The sequence below is a fragment of the Lissotriton vulgaris genome, chromosome 8 (assembly GCF_964263255.1).
Source record: "Lissotriton vulgaris chromosome 8, aLisVul1.2, whole genome shotgun sequence".
NCBI lineage: Eukaryota > Metazoa > Chordata > Amphibia > Caudata > Salamandridae > Lissotriton > Lissotriton vulgaris.
Genome location: NC_141696.1, coordinates 1,505,402,791 through 1,505,421,770, shown reverse-complemented (window position 1 = coordinate 1,505,421,770; position 18,980 = coordinate 1,505,402,791). Strand labels below are relative to the sequence as shown.

The window sequence follows — 18,980 nt, the reverse complement described above, 5'->3', positions numbered from 1 at the left end:
CCCCAAAACCCAAACCTAGCCCTGAACCCTAAAAATAACCCTGTACCCCAAAACCCAAACCTACCCCTGAACCCTAAAATACCCCTGTACCCCAAAACCCAAACCTAGCCCTGAACCCTAAAAATAACCCTGTACCCCCAAACCCAAACCTACCCCTGAACCCTAAAATACCCCTATACCCCAAAACCTAAACCTAGCCCTGAACCCTAAAAATACCCCTGTACCCCCAAAACCTAGCCCTGAACCCTTAAAATACCCCTGAACCCCAAAACCCAAACCTACTCCTGATCCCTTAAAATACCCTTATACCCCAAAACCCAAACCTAGCCCTGAACCCTAAAAATACCACTGTACCCCAAAACCCATACCTATCCCTAAACCCTAAAACTACCCCTGTACCCCATAACCCAAAACTATATCTGAACCCTTAAAATACCCAAACACCCCAAAACATATACCTCAGTACCCCAAAACATATACCCCTATACCCATACTTACCTTATCCAAACATTTAAAAAAAACATGCTTTTACCATTCATGCATTTACAACGAATTTCGTTGCAAATGTATGCGTGGTAAAAGCATATAAAATGTAATGCCATGCGTTATAATGGCATTGCAGAGTCATGGTACTTTCGTAATGAAAGTATGCGGAGTGATGGTATGCGGAAAGAAAGTTGCGGAATAATGGGTGTTTACCCTCCCCCGGTAAGTACATTGGTGGCACGGCGGCCCACATCTCAAGCAACATACACATATTTTTTCACCACCGATTTGAAAAATGCACAGGTCTCTCTCATTGATGGCCAGCACCGACATACACTTTTAGACACACCTCCTGCCACAAGTTCTAGATTTGCGAACTTTAGAGCTGGGGAGCTACATTCGAATCTCGGCATCAGCTCAACATCCTGTGATTCCAGGCAAATCGCTTTGTCTCCCCGTACCTACCAAAAATGAATGTGTTCTTCTGTAATGTAAATTGTGCTCATGCCATGTTGTCCAGTTTGCGCTATATAATATAGCAAGGAAAAATAAAGTAGGGAAACTCGAGTTCCCACACTACTGAACGCGCACGTGCATCAGCAGTGCACTGTGAATCGGAGCGTTTCACAGGCCTGTCACAGATAAGAAATGCTATCAAAACGAAATCCTACAAAACAATAAACTACTGACCGGCAGCAATTCATACCCAGACATCGTCGGGACGGGCTGCTAGTATATATATATATATTTCACCAACCAAAAACGCTGCACACCCAGGAGATTTCAATTAGTCGGTTTCTTTATTGAAGCAGCATCTGAATCCACGACGCGTTTTGACAGTGAGTCTTTCTCAAGTGGCAATGCTCATTAGCAGTTCTGCTTATCATGCTTTAATATATTGTCCAAGGCATTCTGGGATTTGTAGTGCTTGATTTTATCTAAATTCGTGTTTTTATATATCATAATGTGGTAGCATCGGTGAGAATTAGTAGCGGGCACAGTCTCACCATATCTTCGATCAGACTGTCCACAATTAGCAAGTCTCACTCAGCGTTTTGAAGTCAGCCTTTGTACGCCCGTCTTCAAGTGTATTGTACACTACGCAGGGGATTCATATCTCTTCATCCACTTGGAATCATTAAGATCTTGTAAAGCTGTTCAGTCTCACCGGGCGCTGCAGCTGGAATATCATGTCCAAACAAAGAGGTCTGAAAGCGGCGTTGTTCAAAGTACTATGTAAATTAATTGTGTTTTACACACACACGTCATCGCTTCTCCCCTATATCTTAGGTGTGGAGTGGCGGAAGGAACTTTTTTACATATTGTGTGGAGTTGTGCATCACTGGACCGCTTTTGGTGCGGGGTGAAGTCCTGTTTTGCAGAAGTCCTCTCTTAGGAGATCCCATTTGACCCTAAATTGATCATTACGCATTGTACAGACGGGATCGGTGGGAACTGGTACAAGAGACATTATTATTCCTGGGACTGACCTTAGCCAAGATGGATGGTGTCAAACTGTAGAAGGCAGTTACACCGCCATTGATGGGGTTGTGGAGGAGAGCAATGGATCACTGTATGGGGGCAGAAGTTGCCGTTTTCCAAGATATGGCGGAACTGAGCTGATTATCGCAGTATAGTTTTGATGCCTGTAAAGACTGCCACAGCCCACATTGACAATGAAATATGATCCTATGAGGGTGAGCCTTAATGCTGTGAATCGAGAACCACTAAGTTATTTTGACATTGCTCATAAACAATTAAAGCACAAAGTAAATTACAAAATGCTATCATTTTGGTTTAGACTCTGGACGACAGATGAGTTGGATCCCTATCGTGATGCCGTAAAGGATCTTTTAAGATGCCCTCAGGCTACATCAATAAGGTGGTTCTCCTGCCTGCGTGAACTACTCAGGAAACTGGGGATGGAACTACGAGCAGCATTTCGAGAGACAAGTTGAAAAAGATGTACTGGGAAAAAATATTCCAAATGGAATTGACAGAACATTTTTCAGGCTTAACAAAAGATTTTTAACCTATAAAAATGTCCCACGTTTTGAAATGGCAGTAGATGAAATTACCCCTCCGTTGGCCAGCAAGCTTTTTTTTCAGTTTAGATATAAGACCCTACCAACTAATCTTTTCTGCTCAATGTGGTGTGTCCACAGTAGTTGATTTAGGCCCTGCGTGTAAAGTTTCGACGGAGTCTTTTGTTCATTTACTTTTTTTCTGTCCTTATTATGCGCTATTGAGAAAGAAATGGACAACACCATTACGTGGAGCTGTTGTTCCGGGTCATTATCTTGAAATCCTAAGGCTATTGTCTACGGATGCCCGTTGATTGAAAGTCTTTGGTATTTCTCGTTTTTTATATGCTTTGTGGATCAGGGGGAAAGATAACGCTCTGAATTTCTCTTGTTCATGTATGATTCTGTATTCATATGCAAATGAACTGCTGTATCTTGTGTACTGAACATTTTTTTTAATAGATGCTGTGGTGTACTTTTTTGAATCTCTGAGATTGTAATACAAGTTTATATGGAAATGGTTAGAACCACTAAGATATCTAATTCAGGGTATTTCTGGGGACATGTGGGACTCGGGGAGGTGGTCTGGGAATGTCTGTGCCTGTTTTTACATCAACGTTATCAGCAAACATTTGTCAATTATTGTTTTACATATGTATGTGGATGGTTAAGGCTTGATGTATTACAAAACTGCAATAACATTTGTTGTGAGAAAAAGTGGGGTGGGGGTCCCTTGGGGCAGGCTAAGCGTGGTGGCCATTCCTATGCTGCGCACAGTAGAAGGTAGGACGCAGGTGAAGGGTTGGATGCAGGGCCTAGCCACATCCGTGCACAAGTTATAGTTTAGATAGATAGATAGATAGATAGATAGATAGATAGATAGATAGATAGATAGATAGATAGATAGATAGATAGATAGATAGATAGATAGATAGATAGATAGATAGATAGATAGATCCATTTAAAAAGTACCTTGTGGCTGTGAGGCAAACTGTCAATACAGAGCATTCTGGGGTAGGGAAGCAGCTGCAGCCTTAAATGAGCAATGTCCTCATTTTGACCCAAGTAAATGTTTAATGTAGCAGGTGTTCTTTTTCTTGTAAATTAGACTGCCGAAATACAGTGTTGCAAATGTTTTAAAGCTGGGAGCTAACCTTTTTCAACTAGCCTTTTTGATGTTTCCCAAATGAACAATTCCTGTGGGAGAAACTCAGTAAAAGCTTTTCTGCTTCACATTATAAATGGTGACATATTTACTTACTTTGAAATTTCTACCTCCAATTAAGATTTTTGCTAATGTGCTATGGAAAAGAAGTGTTCCGGGTCGATGAACATTGGAAGAAATATTCCACATTCATGATAATCAATGAGGATCCTTAGATACAGTAAATGCCCAAATTTCCACCAAAGCTCTTTCATGAAAGTTCTCCCTTAGTTGTCATACCTTGTGATCACGCAAGTCCCTCTGGCGCTGCAAAGCCAGTGTTGCCTGCTTCTCAGCTTTCTTCAGGAGCTGCTTGTCTTCTTGGATAGCATGTGTGGAACGCATTTCCTGGATCAGCTCCAGGCGCTTCTCTTTACCCTCATACATCTATTGAAATAGAAGTGAGATAACATAACCAACACTTGAAAAGTCATGAAAAACATTGGACTCTACGGAAGACTGTAAACTCTGCTGTTGAAAATTGTTATGCTGACATCGTCTATTTACAGTATACCTCAGGGATTCTATGACTGTGAGTCGACTTGGTTCCATCCACCCTAAGCATCTTATCATAGAAAAGGTGCCCTATAAATTTACTTTCACAGTCCAAATTGGCATTAGATATGAAGAGGAAAAAATACCAAGAGTAACTTCTGAATGCCACAATTCAGAAGGTGCATTTCTAGCCTTCTGTAATGTGTTCATTTCCTTCTCAAGACTGTCTAGGCAGGGCCACCCTATATGAGTTTACTTCAAGTGCAAAGTCTGCTTGGGTGATGGCAAACTTGACATCTCAGCAGAGACATTTTATAGAACTGCTTTGCCACAGCTGACATCAAAACTCATCATAATGGAGTCTTATAGTTATACACAAAGATAGTATCCACGAAGATCTCATATATGGGGCTGTTTCTGGCAACACCAGTGACTGCCTGTGATTTTGTGGAATGAGCCCTCATTTAATATGAAAGAGGTTAGAAAGCCTTCTTGTTGGTAGAAGTTACAATGTTTCCTACAGATTCTCCATCTTTTGAAACTCCCCAGTGTAAACACTGGGCTCAGAAAGCTAAAACAAAAAGCAGAGAATTGCATTATTAATGATGCTGATTCTGTATGTTCATGACGCTACACAGGTGCCTCGTGCTAGATGCTACATTCTTCTCACAAGAAATAGGCATTGCGAGTGAACGGAGTACAGAAAGACACACTGCCGTGAACATGAATTAAGAAATTGAAAAAAACTGTGTCCATCAGAGACCTTGTTGGTTGTTGCTGTAAAGTGGCTTCTACTTCTAATAAATCCTTTTGCTGAATATTTCTTATATTCTGAAAGACACCTTGTTGCGATGAAAGTCAGAGCACAGCTTGGACAGCTGTTTCAACCCTGCCTCTACTTGACTAATTCTGGCCAGCACTGCAATTTCTGTGTCTACTGGGGTGTGCCATATCTTTTCTGCCATTTCTTAACAGATCAGCAGGTTCTAATGGCCAGATGGTGTACCAAAAGTGTCTCCCCACATGTACCAGAGGGTGGCTACTGTGCCCAAAATCAGGCCATGGCGACACTATTTCAGAGAAAATGGTTTTGTTCCTTTACGGGGTAAAGACTCCTAAACCTCCATGCTTACATGTTTGACCTCCTGAAGCGTGTGCGGTTTGTGTGTGGGATGTTAACCTGTGTGCTGTGTACTGAGAGATCATGTGTGATAGGAGTGTTGCTCCATGGAGACACAGTTTACGTTGCCCAAAAAAGGAGGCATCTCCTCAGGTCCATGTACATGCTACCTGTATACTGATGTCCATGGGGCCTGAACCTCAGACATTTAATTTTGTGGGGGGAATAAACATTCACATCCTGCTGGCCCAAGATCGCTACTTAGAAATAACGTCTGGCAGCTCTTCCCCATGCTGTGTAGGGTGTCGTCTTGCAAAAGAGAAGCCAGGCCACGAGTACTGTCCCCATTCCCTGCCCTGTAAAAGCAAAGCCCACGGCAATGCCCTTGGATAGAACTCTGCACCAGTGTCCCATAAGTTATCATAAGGAAAATCCAGCTGGAGCCAGGACTGGTACTTCAATTCAAAATCTTTACTTCAAAAGGAAGAACTTTTGTTACGTCAGAGGGTGTCCCTAAAGCTCCCAGGGACCATGCAGTTTTGTGTGGGTTTTTATTTCCTGCAGAGCATGTTTTCCAAATAGTTTCAATCTATCAATAGGCATGTGCAAGATTTGAGCTTGGACGTCTGGGCGGAAGGCTGTGGAACATAGCTATCTTTTTCTTCTAAGTTCTGCAGCTCCTGCCTGCTGGCAAGAACCTGCATTGGGAACATGCATTGCTGCATCAATAATGGCAGCCGAGGTATTAGCCCCTTCCTGCACTACTGCCGTAGCCTATTCTTTTCTGACCTCCGGAATTACATTGCTCAATGGCGAGATATCACGTCACATGATGTACATGAGATCATAGCAGCATAGGATAGCAAGGTATTTGCAGCTTTGATCCCTGTTGTGACACATAGATAACTGTATGGCTTAGGCTGTCTATTCCAGGATGTGCACAAGCAGGCATGACAGGGTTCTTAGATTTCTTTGCGCCTCTGCCACAATGACGGAATCTGGTCGCAGATGGCCTGTCAGACAGGTTGGGGCTTAGTCAGGTACCCTATATTTTCTCTGTAAGAGGGCACCCCTGCTGGACTCATGGATGATGTACTCATTAGTTTCAGGCCCTCCAGAACATATAGAGTCTAATTTTGCAATGAACTTTGCGGCCTTCAATGACTTTTCTCTGATGTCATAGAGAAATCACTGGTCTTCCACCATATGGACATTGGATTTCGTAGCTGCCCTTTCTATTAGTGCATAAAAGCATGCTATGTCGTGTAGTGGGCAGCCATGTTGCGTCCATGATCTGATTCCCTCCTAAGGCAATATTTAATTTTCCAATCCCTGTGATAGCCTTCTGGGGTTCCTTCTGGGCGCTCACCCTCTTCCTCCACATCTGATAAATGGATGGAATCAGAATGTTGCTTGCCCATGACCGTAGGTGACAGTGGGACAGGTGACAGTGGGACAGGTGGCAGGAAACACTTCTGTGGAGGTGTCTTCAACATTGCAGGAGGTGTTAGTGGGAAAATAGCTGGAACCACGCTGTGGTGGAGGTGGCATGTGTGGTGCAGAAGGTGGGACAGATGATAGTTGCTGTCCCTGACAAGCGTTCATCTGTTGTACGGTTAGCATGAACACAATAGGCACTTGCAGGACCTCAGGCGCCTTATAATAAAACAGAGAAAGACACAATAGGGGAGACCAGCTCCGAACACATGTGGCTGATATTCATATTTTCATCTATGGTCGTAGTTGTATATTCACGGGCTCTCTCTCAGCCTCCTCCTCAAACTCAGGCACACAATACACCTCCAATTTGTTAGGACTAAATGCACAAACAAGGTATTCTCCTATTCACTGACAACCGCCTCACTTTGAGATTCTGATATCTGAGTTGGTAGATTTGGTGCCAATTGTTGTGGTGAAGAAGATGTTGAAACTTAAATTGACTTAATTGACGAGGCTGTTGTCATGACAGCAAGCATCAATGCTGGTCTTGCTGTTGAGGGTAAAGGGAAGCTTGCCATCTACAAGGTCATCAGTGATAGGATGATACACATTCTTGCTACAGTTGTTGATGATGGTCTTGGAGTTCAAGGTGCTGTTGCTATCAGCAAGAATTTCTAAAACAAAATCGAACTCTTCCTGCTATTGTCAAGGTCTACGTCATAGGCTTCAATGGAGATGTCAACAGGATGGTTGATGATGGATTCTTTTCCTTTGACGAGAATGACTATGTCATCGATGGCGAGGACACCAATTCTGCCAGTGCTTCCAGTGAAATGGATTTAATTATAATTTTTTGTACAAATTGACCTTTGCCCTTTTCTGGAATGTTTAACTGAGGAAACTCCTTGTTCTTTCCTTTGAGGGGGTAGCTGAGGTGCTTTAGGTAATACGTCTGGCTCTGGAAACTTAACATTTCCTTTTCTGCACCACCATGGAAGTACTTGGTGGACCACTTTTCAAGGGAACATACCCTGAGATGGAGATCCAGGAGGTTGAGTGCCAACCTCCTTCATTTGCCTTTTCATCTAAGCCTTGGAAGGAAAAGATTTACAAAAATCACAGCTTTGTCAGCTGGATTAAGGTAGTAAATAGACTGCTTATCTGGATCATCTGTGTATATTTTCTTCTGTACCAAATATCAACATTAGAGAGAGGGAAAAATTATCTAAGGTGCACTCTTGGTTCCCCAGCTCATATAGTCAAAACAAGGAAAGAGTATCTTCCCAGGGAAAGAGCAGGCATGAAGAATCAAACTTGATTCTTTAGAAAGCACTCACTCACCAACCTAGTTGGTGACCTGCTTCATCATCGGACCCCACCAGGAGAGGCTGAGTGCCCCCCTGGTGTGCTTCAACGCCATAATTACTGTGGAGCAGGATTTTTAGTTTGAGTGATAAGGGAAAGTGAGAGTGTAGTGGTTAAAATGCCTAGATTGTGTCCAAAAGTAATTTATTAGTGGGCCCACGGGATCCGGTTAATAAGGGTTGCAGCAGGTAGAGAGCGGGTGCCTGGCACTGACGGCGGTGTGCCAACTTGCCACCACCCCCATTCCGAGACCCATGGTGTGAGAAATCATTACATCTCATTTACAATCTGGTTTCTCTAAACATGAGGAACACCTAAGTAATAGGATTTTAATTTTTCACACTTATTGTTAGGGTGGGCCTTAGCGGGCCCATATTGCTGAGGTTCACACTTTGGTCCTGATGAATGCCTGACTAATAGCATCATATAGGCAGAAACATGTTGACCTTGCACAATGGGATATAGCTGAACAATCTATCCAGTTTACAAATCCCACACCCCGTTTTTAAGTCTGCCTGATTGGCCAACTAATAAATTATTTTTGGACACAATCTAAGGCATTTTTAACCACTACACTCTCACTTTGACTTGTCACTCAAACAAAAAAACCTGCTTCGCAGTAATTCTGGCGTTGAAGAACACCAGGGTGGCACTCGCCCTCTCCTGGTGGGGCCCGATGATGCAGCATGTCACCAACTAGGTTGGTGAGTGAGCGCTATCTAAAGAATCAAGTTTGATTCTTCATGATTGCTCTTCCCCTGAGAAGGTACACTCTTTCGTTGTTTTGACTATTTTCTTTTGTTGTCAGCTTGAGCAGGATTTGGAGCGATCTGTTCTCCTTGTCAGTGATGACAGCTGTTGGCAGGGAAGGGTCCCTTTGGCAAAGAAAGTGAAGATTTACCACAAAATTCTGCTAACAAATTACAGTGCAATGAAGGCTGAGGATATGGCTGGTTCAAATAAATCCACGGAATACCAGGAAAGTATCAGGATACGGACAGGTAAGCGAAAAGTTCTTCTCTGGGACTTTCTCACACATGACGTGCTAGAATTCTGAACAATGGTATCCTCTAAGGGAACAGGAAAGCTCAGCACTTCAACCTCATAGGCTGAAGTTTGGGTGCTGTTTTAGGAGGTAGAAGCCCTACTTAAACAAATGCTGTGGTTGCAGTCTACTGCAGTTTTAACACTACTTAGTGGTATCTAAAGTTATAAAGAAATTCACAAACTAACAGCGGGGAATGATTAAAGTATGCCAATCTATGAACGATTCAATGAAGGAGAACTTGCACTTCTTTCCAATTAGCTTCTAACCTCAAGAATTTTCAGCACCTCGCTCAACCCCCCGTCAAGGAACATGTATGCCTAACATTACTCCTGCAATCTTCTCATGCAGGTTGCATGTGATACTCTGGGACACTGCTACTGACATCAGAGAGAAAGCCATCATTAAGAACAGCAAAGTACCACATGTGATAAACATAGTATACCTTAGCTATTCAGGCTGCAGTCCTTTATGATGATATCTAGAAAGGCTGGCTGCTCTGATGTGCAAGGGGAGGTCACTCCCGACTTTGTGGGCTAGAGACGAGAAATTGAGACAGCCGGCTCTAGCTCTTTGGAATGGGCGATGTGGGCAAGCAGGAGGTTTGGTCAAACTGAGGTTTCTGGTATAAATATAATTTGTGGCTGTTCAGGGAAGTGGGGCCTAGATCATGTACGACTTTGTATGTGTTCATGAGAAGTTTGAAGAATGCATGCTTGCGGACTGGAAGCCAGAGGTCAATGAGGCGTGTGGAGATGTGAGTGCAAGGTGGGAGTTTGAGAGTGAGTCTGGCAGCAGTGAGCAGTGGAGATACAGACATAGTTGCCGTAGTCTAGTTTACTAGAAACCAGGGCTTGCATGACAGTTCTCTGGGTGTTTAGTAGGAGCCATATAAAGATTCTTCTGAGGTGTTTGCAGGTGAGGAAGCAGGAGGAGGGTACTGTGCTGATCTGGCTGGTCAATGAGAGTTGGTTGTCTACCACTATTCGGAGGTTCCTGGCTTTGTTTGAAGGGTTGGCTGTTGGCCAAAGTTCAGCTAGTCATTAGGCTGGGGTCCACAGCAAGGTGTTCTTATTGAGGACCACTTCTGCCTTGTTAGAGTTGAGCTTTTGACAGTTGGTCTCCGTCCAGATGGCTACTTCAGAAATGTAGGTGTTGAATTTCATCTAGTAGTTTGAATAGTTGTTAGAAAGAGAGCGAATGAGCTGAGTGTTGTGTATGAGATTATGCTGATTCCATGAGCGTGAACTATGTTGGCAAGTGGTGCCATGTAGATGTTAAACAGTGTGGGGCAGAGTGGGCATTCTTGAGTGACTCCGCACGGTAATTTGGCTGCTGCAGAAGTGTGCTGCACCAGGATGACAGAATGATGAGTCCAGTGAGGAAGTAGCTGATGCAATGGAGGGTGAGTGTGCTGGTTACATAGAGGTTTTGGATGGAATATGGTGTCAAAAGTGGCTAAGAGGTTGAGCAGGATGAGTGCTGCTATGTCTCTAGTGTCCATGATCATGTGGAGGTCTTCAAAGGTGGTCTTGCTGCTGCGATTCTGTGATCTAAATCTATATTGAGAAGGGTCCTGGAGGTGATTGATGTTGAGGCAGTCAAGCCAGTCATTTGCTTACAAGTTTTTCTCAGAAGCTTGACTGAGGTGGGGAGAACTAAGGAGATTGGTCAGCAGTTAGCCAGAGTCTTCAGGTCTACTGAGGGTTTCTTTAGCAGAGGTAGCATGGTGGTTATTCCGGGTGTCAGGAAGCTGGATGTGGTGCAGGAGTGGATGAGTAACAGGGTGATTGCAGGTCCTTTGGTGAAGAAGAAGTATGGTATGGATCCTATGGGACTCCTGAGTGAATGGAGCGCATGATGGTGTCAGTCTCCTTTGAGGTGATAACGGGCCAGCATGCCATCATAGTTTCTGGGTTTTTTGTCTAATTTGGTTGGAGGGGAGTGAGGGTGGATAGGTCCGGTTGTGGGGAAGTTGCTGTAACTTGTCCTGATTTTTACTGAAGTAATGGGAGATAAGGGTGCAAAGCTCACAAGATGGGGTGATGGTTATGGAAGTGGCAGAGGTGGAGGTAAAGTTCTTTGGCCTTGTTGCAGCTGTGTTCAGTAGGTTTGGTCTGCACTGAGCGGTTGGTTGATCTGAGTTGCTGGTTGTTAGTGGAAGAAGGATATGAGTGAGGAAGAGGTTCTGTCATGTACATCGTGGGTGTGTCTCTACCAGCGCTCTGGCTGCTTGCTGTGGCATTTGGAGAACTGCAGTTCTTCTGCGCACAAGCTGGCATGAGATCTGGATCTGGGGTTGGTCATGGTCTTAAATAGGGCAACCGAGTATGCACAGGAGATGATCCAGGCTTTGAAGAAGGTGATGGACAGGGAGAGGTTGGAACTCTGAGGACCATGTTTAGTCTGTGATCCTGTTCCAGCTGCCTTGGGTGGTTTTGGAAGGTGCGATTCGGTAGTGGTGGGGTAGGAGCCGGTCAAAGATTATGAGGCAGTTCAGGTGAGGAGGGTTCGCTGGTCCACTATGATCCTGAAAATGTTGGTAAAGGTCAGGTAGAGTAGGTATCCAGTGTGTTAATATCTTCCAGGAGGTTGTTGGTGTTTGGGTTGGTGGGGTCTTACAGGTGGAAGTTGAGGTCGGCAAGTTTATTTTTGGCATTAGGACTCATGCACATTACCACTGTTAAACCCTGCTAAAGTACTTGTGCAGTCTCCATAAAACATGGTAAAATTGGCCTACACCCAATTGCCACATTTAATGTATTTATATGTCCCCAGAAATATGGTACTACATGTTGCCAGGGCCTGTAAATTAATTGATATTAGTGGGCCTGTATCATTTATTCTGGCACCCGCTTAAGAAGGCCTTTTAAACATGTTTCAGGTCTGCCTATGCAGCCTGTGAACATTTTTTAACTGCCCAGTCGACCTGGCAGAATAAACCATTTGCTAGGCCTAACCTCCCTTATAATACATATAAATCACCCTAAAGGTAGGCCATACACAACCCAAAGGGCAGGGTGCTGTGTATTTAAACGGTCAGACACGTACTTCCAAGTTTTATATGTCTTGGTAGTAAAAAAAACTCCCAAATTTGTTTTCATTATTGTAAGGCTTACCTCTCCCATAGTATAATGTGAGCTACCATATTACATTTAATATGTGCTAAAGTTTGACTGGGAAGAGGTAGCAATGCCATGTTTGGTCTCAAAAGAATTGTAATTTAAAATTCTCTTTAATGGCAAGGTTGGATTGTGTCACAATTCTGAAAATGCCACTTGGGATTAGGTGTAGACTGGCTATGCCATCATACAAGGATGGAAGGAGCAGAGCTGTTCCCTGCCTAACTTACATCTCAAAGGGGCTACTTCCAAGATGCTCACAGAGAACGTGGCATCAGCCTTTTGCCAAACCCATATCACTTGGAGCCTGGGCAAAGGAGGAAGGTAGTTTCCAGAAACTAATGTGATAGGCAGTCTAGATGTTTCTCCTACTTCAAGCCTTGCACCAGGTTTAATATTGGACCCTCAGAACAAGTCTTCACTCCTGGACCTGTGGAGGACACTCAGAAGGACTGCATTCTATTTCAGAGTACTGCTCTGCTACTTGAGGTTTGCTTTGTACTTCAGAGGACTGTCCTGGTTCTACGAGAGGACCTCCCGGCTGCTTAAAGCCTGCCTTGTACCCTCAGAGTACTGCCCGACAGCTTGAGGCCTGCCTTGCTACTTGATCTCCAAAGGCTATTTGGTTGGCCCTCTGATCCGAGCTACAGGGACACAACAGGCTCCAACAACCCTGAATCTGCACCTAGACTCTAACTGAAGTGAGTCCTGCCCTCTAGATGGTGGCCATCCAGTCCTAGACCCTTGAAAGTGGAGCTTGAGGTGTCCAAACTGCCAGAAACTGAAACTTAGGACTTAGAAAATTCTCCACCAAAAAGTGGCCCAAGAACTTATAGACCAGGGCCTACCTGCTCACCAGTTAGCCTGACTTCTAGGTATCTACTGCTACGTTCATCTCCACATGTTCAGCTGGACCTCCAAGCAATGGTATCCGGCCTTGTGGAGCCCTCGTTGCCTACAACCTGCAGCTTTGTCTTGCTGGAGATTTTCCACTTCCAAAAAAGTGTCAAAGTCTGAATTTTGAAATCTTCACCGCAACATCTTCCAGTGGCTCCCGACAATGATGCTTCCTCCACGGACACTGCCAGATGCCTTGAATGAATGAATGATTACGTATTTGTATCGCGCAAGGCTACCCGGAGGCATCCCAGCGCTTTAGACAACGTTCATTCACCAAATTCAGACAAACAGCAAGGTTTTCAACGACTTCCTGAAACTAAGGTGGTTGCTTTCCATTCTAAGATCGAGTGACAGATTGTTCCAGAGTCTTGAGGCCTGTAGAAAGAAGTGTCGGCCACCCATATGCACTTTTCTAATTTTTGGGATTGAAAGGAGATTCTTGTTAGAGGATCTTAATTCCCGCTTAGGAAGGTAAGGGCAGAATAGTGATTGTATCAATAAGGGTGCTTTTTTATGAATTACTTTATGGACCGTGACCAGGGTTTTAAATTCGATCCTCTGCTGCACTGGAAGCCAGTGCAACTGGCGGAGTGCAGGTTTGGCAGATGTTCTTCGCGGGGTGTTCAGCAGCATACGTGCAGCACAATTCTGAACGATCTGCAATGTCTTAATTGTCCCTTGGGGGGAGCCTAGAAATAGTGCATTGGAATAATCTAGGCGTGATAGAATCAGCGCCTGTACTAGGATCCTTCTGGCTTCAAAGGGAAGAAGGATGATAATTTTCCTCAAAAGTCTCATAAGTGCATAGCATGTGGCAGCTACCTTCCGGGCTTGCACTGAAAAATTAAGAGCTGGGTCAATCCATACCCCAAGGCTCTTAATTTGGGTCTTAGGCTTGGGTGGTTGGCCCAGATTATCCGGCCACCAACCATCCACTGTGGTAGGTGCTTTATGTCCCAGCATCATCACCTCAGTTTTTGACCCATTAAGTTTAAGGAAGGATTCATCCATCCATTCCCGAACTTTATTAAGGCAGCTGGAAAGTCTTTCAAAGGGTAGATAGTGAGATGATCAGTTGTGTGTCATCTGCGTATGTAACAAGTTGTACTCCCCAGGGAAGCACCACCTCAGCCAAAGGCCTCATATAGATATTAAATAAGGTGGGGCTGAGGGATGAGCCCTGGGGTACACCGCAGTTATAGCACATTTGAGGGGAGGAGGCATCATTTTCAAAGACCACAAAGGTCCTATCAGACAGAAAGGAGTGCAGCCACTGTAATGCACGGCCCGAGACACCAACTTCCTCCAACCTATGAAGTAGAATGGAGTGGTTCACGGTGTCGAAGGCCGTGCTAAGATCTAATAATAGTATGGCCGCATGATTCCCACTGTCTACGATCTTCCTTGCTTCCTCAACCACTGCAATAAGCGCTGTTTCGGTGCCTTGATTTCTCCTAAACCCTGTCTGCGTAGTGTGAAAGAGGTTGTTGTCCTCAAGAAAGGTAGCCAATAAGGAACTGACATACTTCTCTGTGAGTTTGCTAACAGTGGGCAGAAGAGAGATGGGGCGGTAATTTGCCCAATCTTCAGGGTTAAGGTTAGGTTTCTTCAACAGGGCCTTAACCTTGGCCTGTTTCCAGGTTGGCGGCACCAGGCCTGAAGTCAACGAGGCATTGATCACCTCCTGAATGACTGGAGCCACAGTGTCTGATACCAGATTTAATTTGGTGGGGGGTGCAGGGTCATTCGGGGAGCCTGATTTTAAGTTCCTTAAAAGACCCTGAGTAGTGGAGAGGTCTATAGGAGAAAATTCATTAAGTTGAGTTAGAGCCATGTGAGGTGCCGGGGAGGATCCGGTGGGAAAGTGATGAAAAGATGAGTATATGGTAGCTACTTTGTTGAGGAAGAATTTGGCAAGTTCCTCACAACGTGCCTGGGGAAGTTCTGGGTCTTCAATAGGGGCAGGAGGGGTGACCAAAGATTTAAACATTTTAAAGATTTCTCTTGGGGAGTTGGCAGCCATGCTAATTTTGGTTTGAAAATATTTAGATTGGGTGATTTTAATCTCCTCCTTATACTTTTTCAAGGCAAGTTTATAATTGGCTTTATCATTTTCGGATTAGTGTTTTCTCCACTGTCTTTCCTGTTGCTTTCAAGCAAGCTTCAATAGTTTCAAATCCGAGTGTACCAGGCCTTCTTGTTCTTACCACTTCTATGGGATAATTCCATCTTCGGAAGGGAAAGATCCAAGGATGCCTCCACCCACCGATTGAAAGACATATCAGCTTGCACAGGGTCAGAGGGGATTTTGGGTAGGGTATTCTTAAGAATTGTATCCCAAGTTTCAGTGGGAAGTTTGGACCAAATCCGACATGACTGTTTCGTGAGTTTGGCATGTCCGGGTTGATTCTGAGAGGGCATGGAAAACAGTACTAGTGAGTGATCAGACCAGGGGATCCGAATCACATTGTCATAACTAAGGGACTCAACGTTGGTATAACAGTGATCAAGGATGTGTCCTGCAGAATGTGTTGAGTCCGTGACTAATTGTTTTAGATGAAGAACTTCCAGACCGGTGTTCAATTTTATAGAGGCCGGTGCATCTACTTCATCTGCGTGGATATTAAAATCTCCCAGGATGGTGAAATTGGGATAAGTGCTAGAATAGTTAATAGCTGTGCAAGAAAGATCTTCACAGAATTGACCGTATGGGCCGGGGGGGCTATACAGCAGGATTCCAGAAAAAGTATTAATGGGAGAGAAAGAGATGGCAAATTTGAGACTTTCAGCTCCAGAAATAGAAAGATTTTCTATTCGGCATCCAAGGGCATTCCTATAAATAATGGCGATCCCTCCCCCCCGATCATGAGGTCGGTCTTGCCTGTGTATAGCATAATTGGGAGGTAGAGCCCGTACAAGATCCGGTTGGGAACTATCATTTGTCCACGTTTCCGTGAGGAAGAGTACATCTAGGTCTCGTTCCTCCACTAACATGGCGAGCTCAGTCGCGTGTTTAGGTACGGAGCGGCAATTGAGTAAAGCCAGACGGTATATGTCAACGCCGACCCCCATGCGGTGTAAATTTTCAGGGTGAAGGTTATATCTGCATCCAGTGCACATGTTGGGGGCAGAGGTGTGAGTACCCAACAAAATACAATTAGGAGAAACATGATTATTAGGAGTCATCAACTCATTCTGGCTATATGTAGAAACAGGTCTGACCTGTGTTGTGGAGGATAGCATCCTGGCCCCTGGTCCCGGTCTGGGCCGGATGGGCACAGACGGGCTTCCCTTAGGTGCTCCTTTGGCGCGATGTTGGCGCATCCGCAAAGCGCGTCCGCTGCGCGGAGGAAGTACGTATGGTTAAGTACTAGCGCCGAGTGCCTTGCGCCTCAGAACCTAGACTGCACCCTGCTCAGCAACCTGGTAGATCCCTCCTTAAGATGGCCGCCGCGTTCCTTGTACTTGCCTCCTAAAATCGAGGCTGGACTGAGCCCTCAATTGGCGCAGTCAGTCAAGTAAGGGATATTTTAAAAATGCCACCAAGGCTAAAGAAATAAAGTAACACAAGGTATAACAATTTTTTAAAAACAAACTGATATGAAGTTCAGAGTGTGCTGAGGTGGTGTGTGTCTCCCGGCTTCCGCCTCAGGAGAATTAGCGTGTCAGCTTGGCCAGCGGAACTTTATCTTCTCAGACATTTCAATTAAAAAATTATTCCGAAGATAAGCCAAGACCGGGCCCAATTCAGCTCTTATATGTTTTTTTATTTTTTTTATTTACAGAGTTTTATATAGCATGAACTTGACGCGAATCAGGTATCAGAGCGTTTTACATAGCACCAGTTGCATTACATGAGGACACATTCATTTTATGTTAGGCATGGGGAGATTAAGTGATTTGCCCAGAATAACAGGATGTTCAGCGTCATTGCCGAGACTCGAACCCAGTTCCCCAGATTCGAGGTGGACAGCCCTAGCTGTTAGGCCAACTCCTCTCCCCAGAGGAGCTGGGGAGAGGAACTGTGCTCAATCACATTTGGCAACAAATTTCAACTTTGTACTGATCTTGCGCAACTTTGTGCCTGTTTTGATGTTTTAGATGCTATTTGCCACTAAAATCTTTAACAATTCATTATTTCGGTTCTACAGGTTGGCTTTATTTCATTTTTGTGTCATTTTATTTATTTAAATGTCCTCTATTTTTATAAATTGGTGTGGGATTTTTTCTTGCTATATGTTTTCACTTTATTACGGTTTGTTTGCTGCATAAATACTTAATACAGTACCTCTGATTTAAGCCTGACTGCTTTTGTGCAAAGCTAACATAGGGGTAACCACAGGTTTAATGTAGTGACGTTTGTGGTTCACCCTGAGAAGGATTGGGATTGTTGCTTGAGAAGGTTCTTCATCCTCTTCAATCACCTTCCTCAAGCAAAATCCCAATTTACTATAATCAGTAGTGGTTTACTTGTGTTTTCTTTCTGAAGGAATGGGGCCTGACAGCTGGGATTGGTCATTCCATTCTTGAGTGGCATACTGAATTGGAATGAAGCTCAAACAACTACCAGTGGCTGAGGCTTTTAAATAGACGACACCATTTGCCTTCATATTTAAGTGTGTTTGCTTAATTTTTATAGGTATGCATAGATATGGGTCCCATGCTCGCTGTGATACAGGAAACACGCTGCACCTCACTAATGGTGCGCATGAAGGATGAACACTATGGTTGCTTTTGTTCCTGTGTAAGAGAGGTTATGATCTATCAGTGCCGGCTGGGCTGTTTCCACTGGATTTGGGCCAACTCTGATTTCCACAAAACTAGCCCTTGTCTGGAGTTGTGCACTGGTAAAAAAAATGGACCGGAATGCGGCCCAAGTGATCTTTCCTGAACATATATTAATATTTTAAATCAGACAACACATTTTTTTTTACCTGACTATAGCAAGTCCTCAAAATCCTCCGCCTCTCAAGCCTCAGAGAATCCATTAGGAATATTTGAGTGATTTTCAAAAGAAAAGTTTATTGAAGGCTATCTTACAATCTCATTGAGCAAACAGTAAATACATAGGGACAAGTATGTTTTGCCTTAGGTTGCATTTACGGAGATTTTATGCATTAAAGTATTACATTTGTAATGAGGAGTAATTCACAGATAACGCCATAGCTTCAAATGCTGAAGTGGAGCAGGGATGTGTGCATGCAGGAAAGCAGTACAGAATGTACTCAAGCAGAAACTATAGGAGCTCATCAGAATGAGGAGTACTGATCGGGTGCTCATAAATTCTGTCTCTAACTTGCATAGCGCAAAAAGCACACTAGTGTAAAAAACATGAAAGAAGAGTGCTGCTGAGTCTAAGTGCAGATTGGGCTTGCAGAGAAACAGGAAGCATGTTAGCAAACTGCTCCAGAGTCTATAGTGCGTAAACACAACAAAGTAAGGCACTCAAAATCTTTGCCCAATCAGGTTAAAGAACTAGCATTTACAAAGCAAATAGTTTGTGTCTGTGACACACACTGTCTAGGTCAATCCAATCCCCTCCAGATGGCTGCTATCCGTGAATTCACGAAACCCATCTTGGACTGCCTTTTCTTTTTATTATAAGAAAACCCATTCCATAATATGCTATGGGGAGCATGTGTCCCCTTTGTGGGGTTTTCCCTAATTATTCCAGCAAACCTAGCTTGAAACCTAGCTGGACATATGGCTGGGGCAACAGAATCCCGCCCCCGTAAGGCCACTTCCAAGATTAAGTCTGTGGTTTAACCCCCCCCCGCCA

The 18,980-nt window shown here is 44.1% G+C and overlaps 1 protein-coding gene across 2 annotated transcripts in view; it reads right to left on the bottom strand.

Moving 5' to 3' along the window:
* Nucleotides 1-18,980, bottom strand: part of CFAP91 (cilia and flagella associated protein 91) — a 431,267-nt gene that overhangs the window by 91,906 nt on the left and 320,381 nt on the right. For both annotated transcript variants that reach the window (XM_086933540.1, XM_086933541.1), the window contains one exon: nucleotides 3,955-4,101. In XM_086933540.1, coding sequence (XP_086789666.1) covers nucleotides 3,955-4,101 — 147 coding nt within the window. The remainder of the gene's footprint in view (nucleotides 1-3,954; nucleotides 4,102-18,980) is intronic.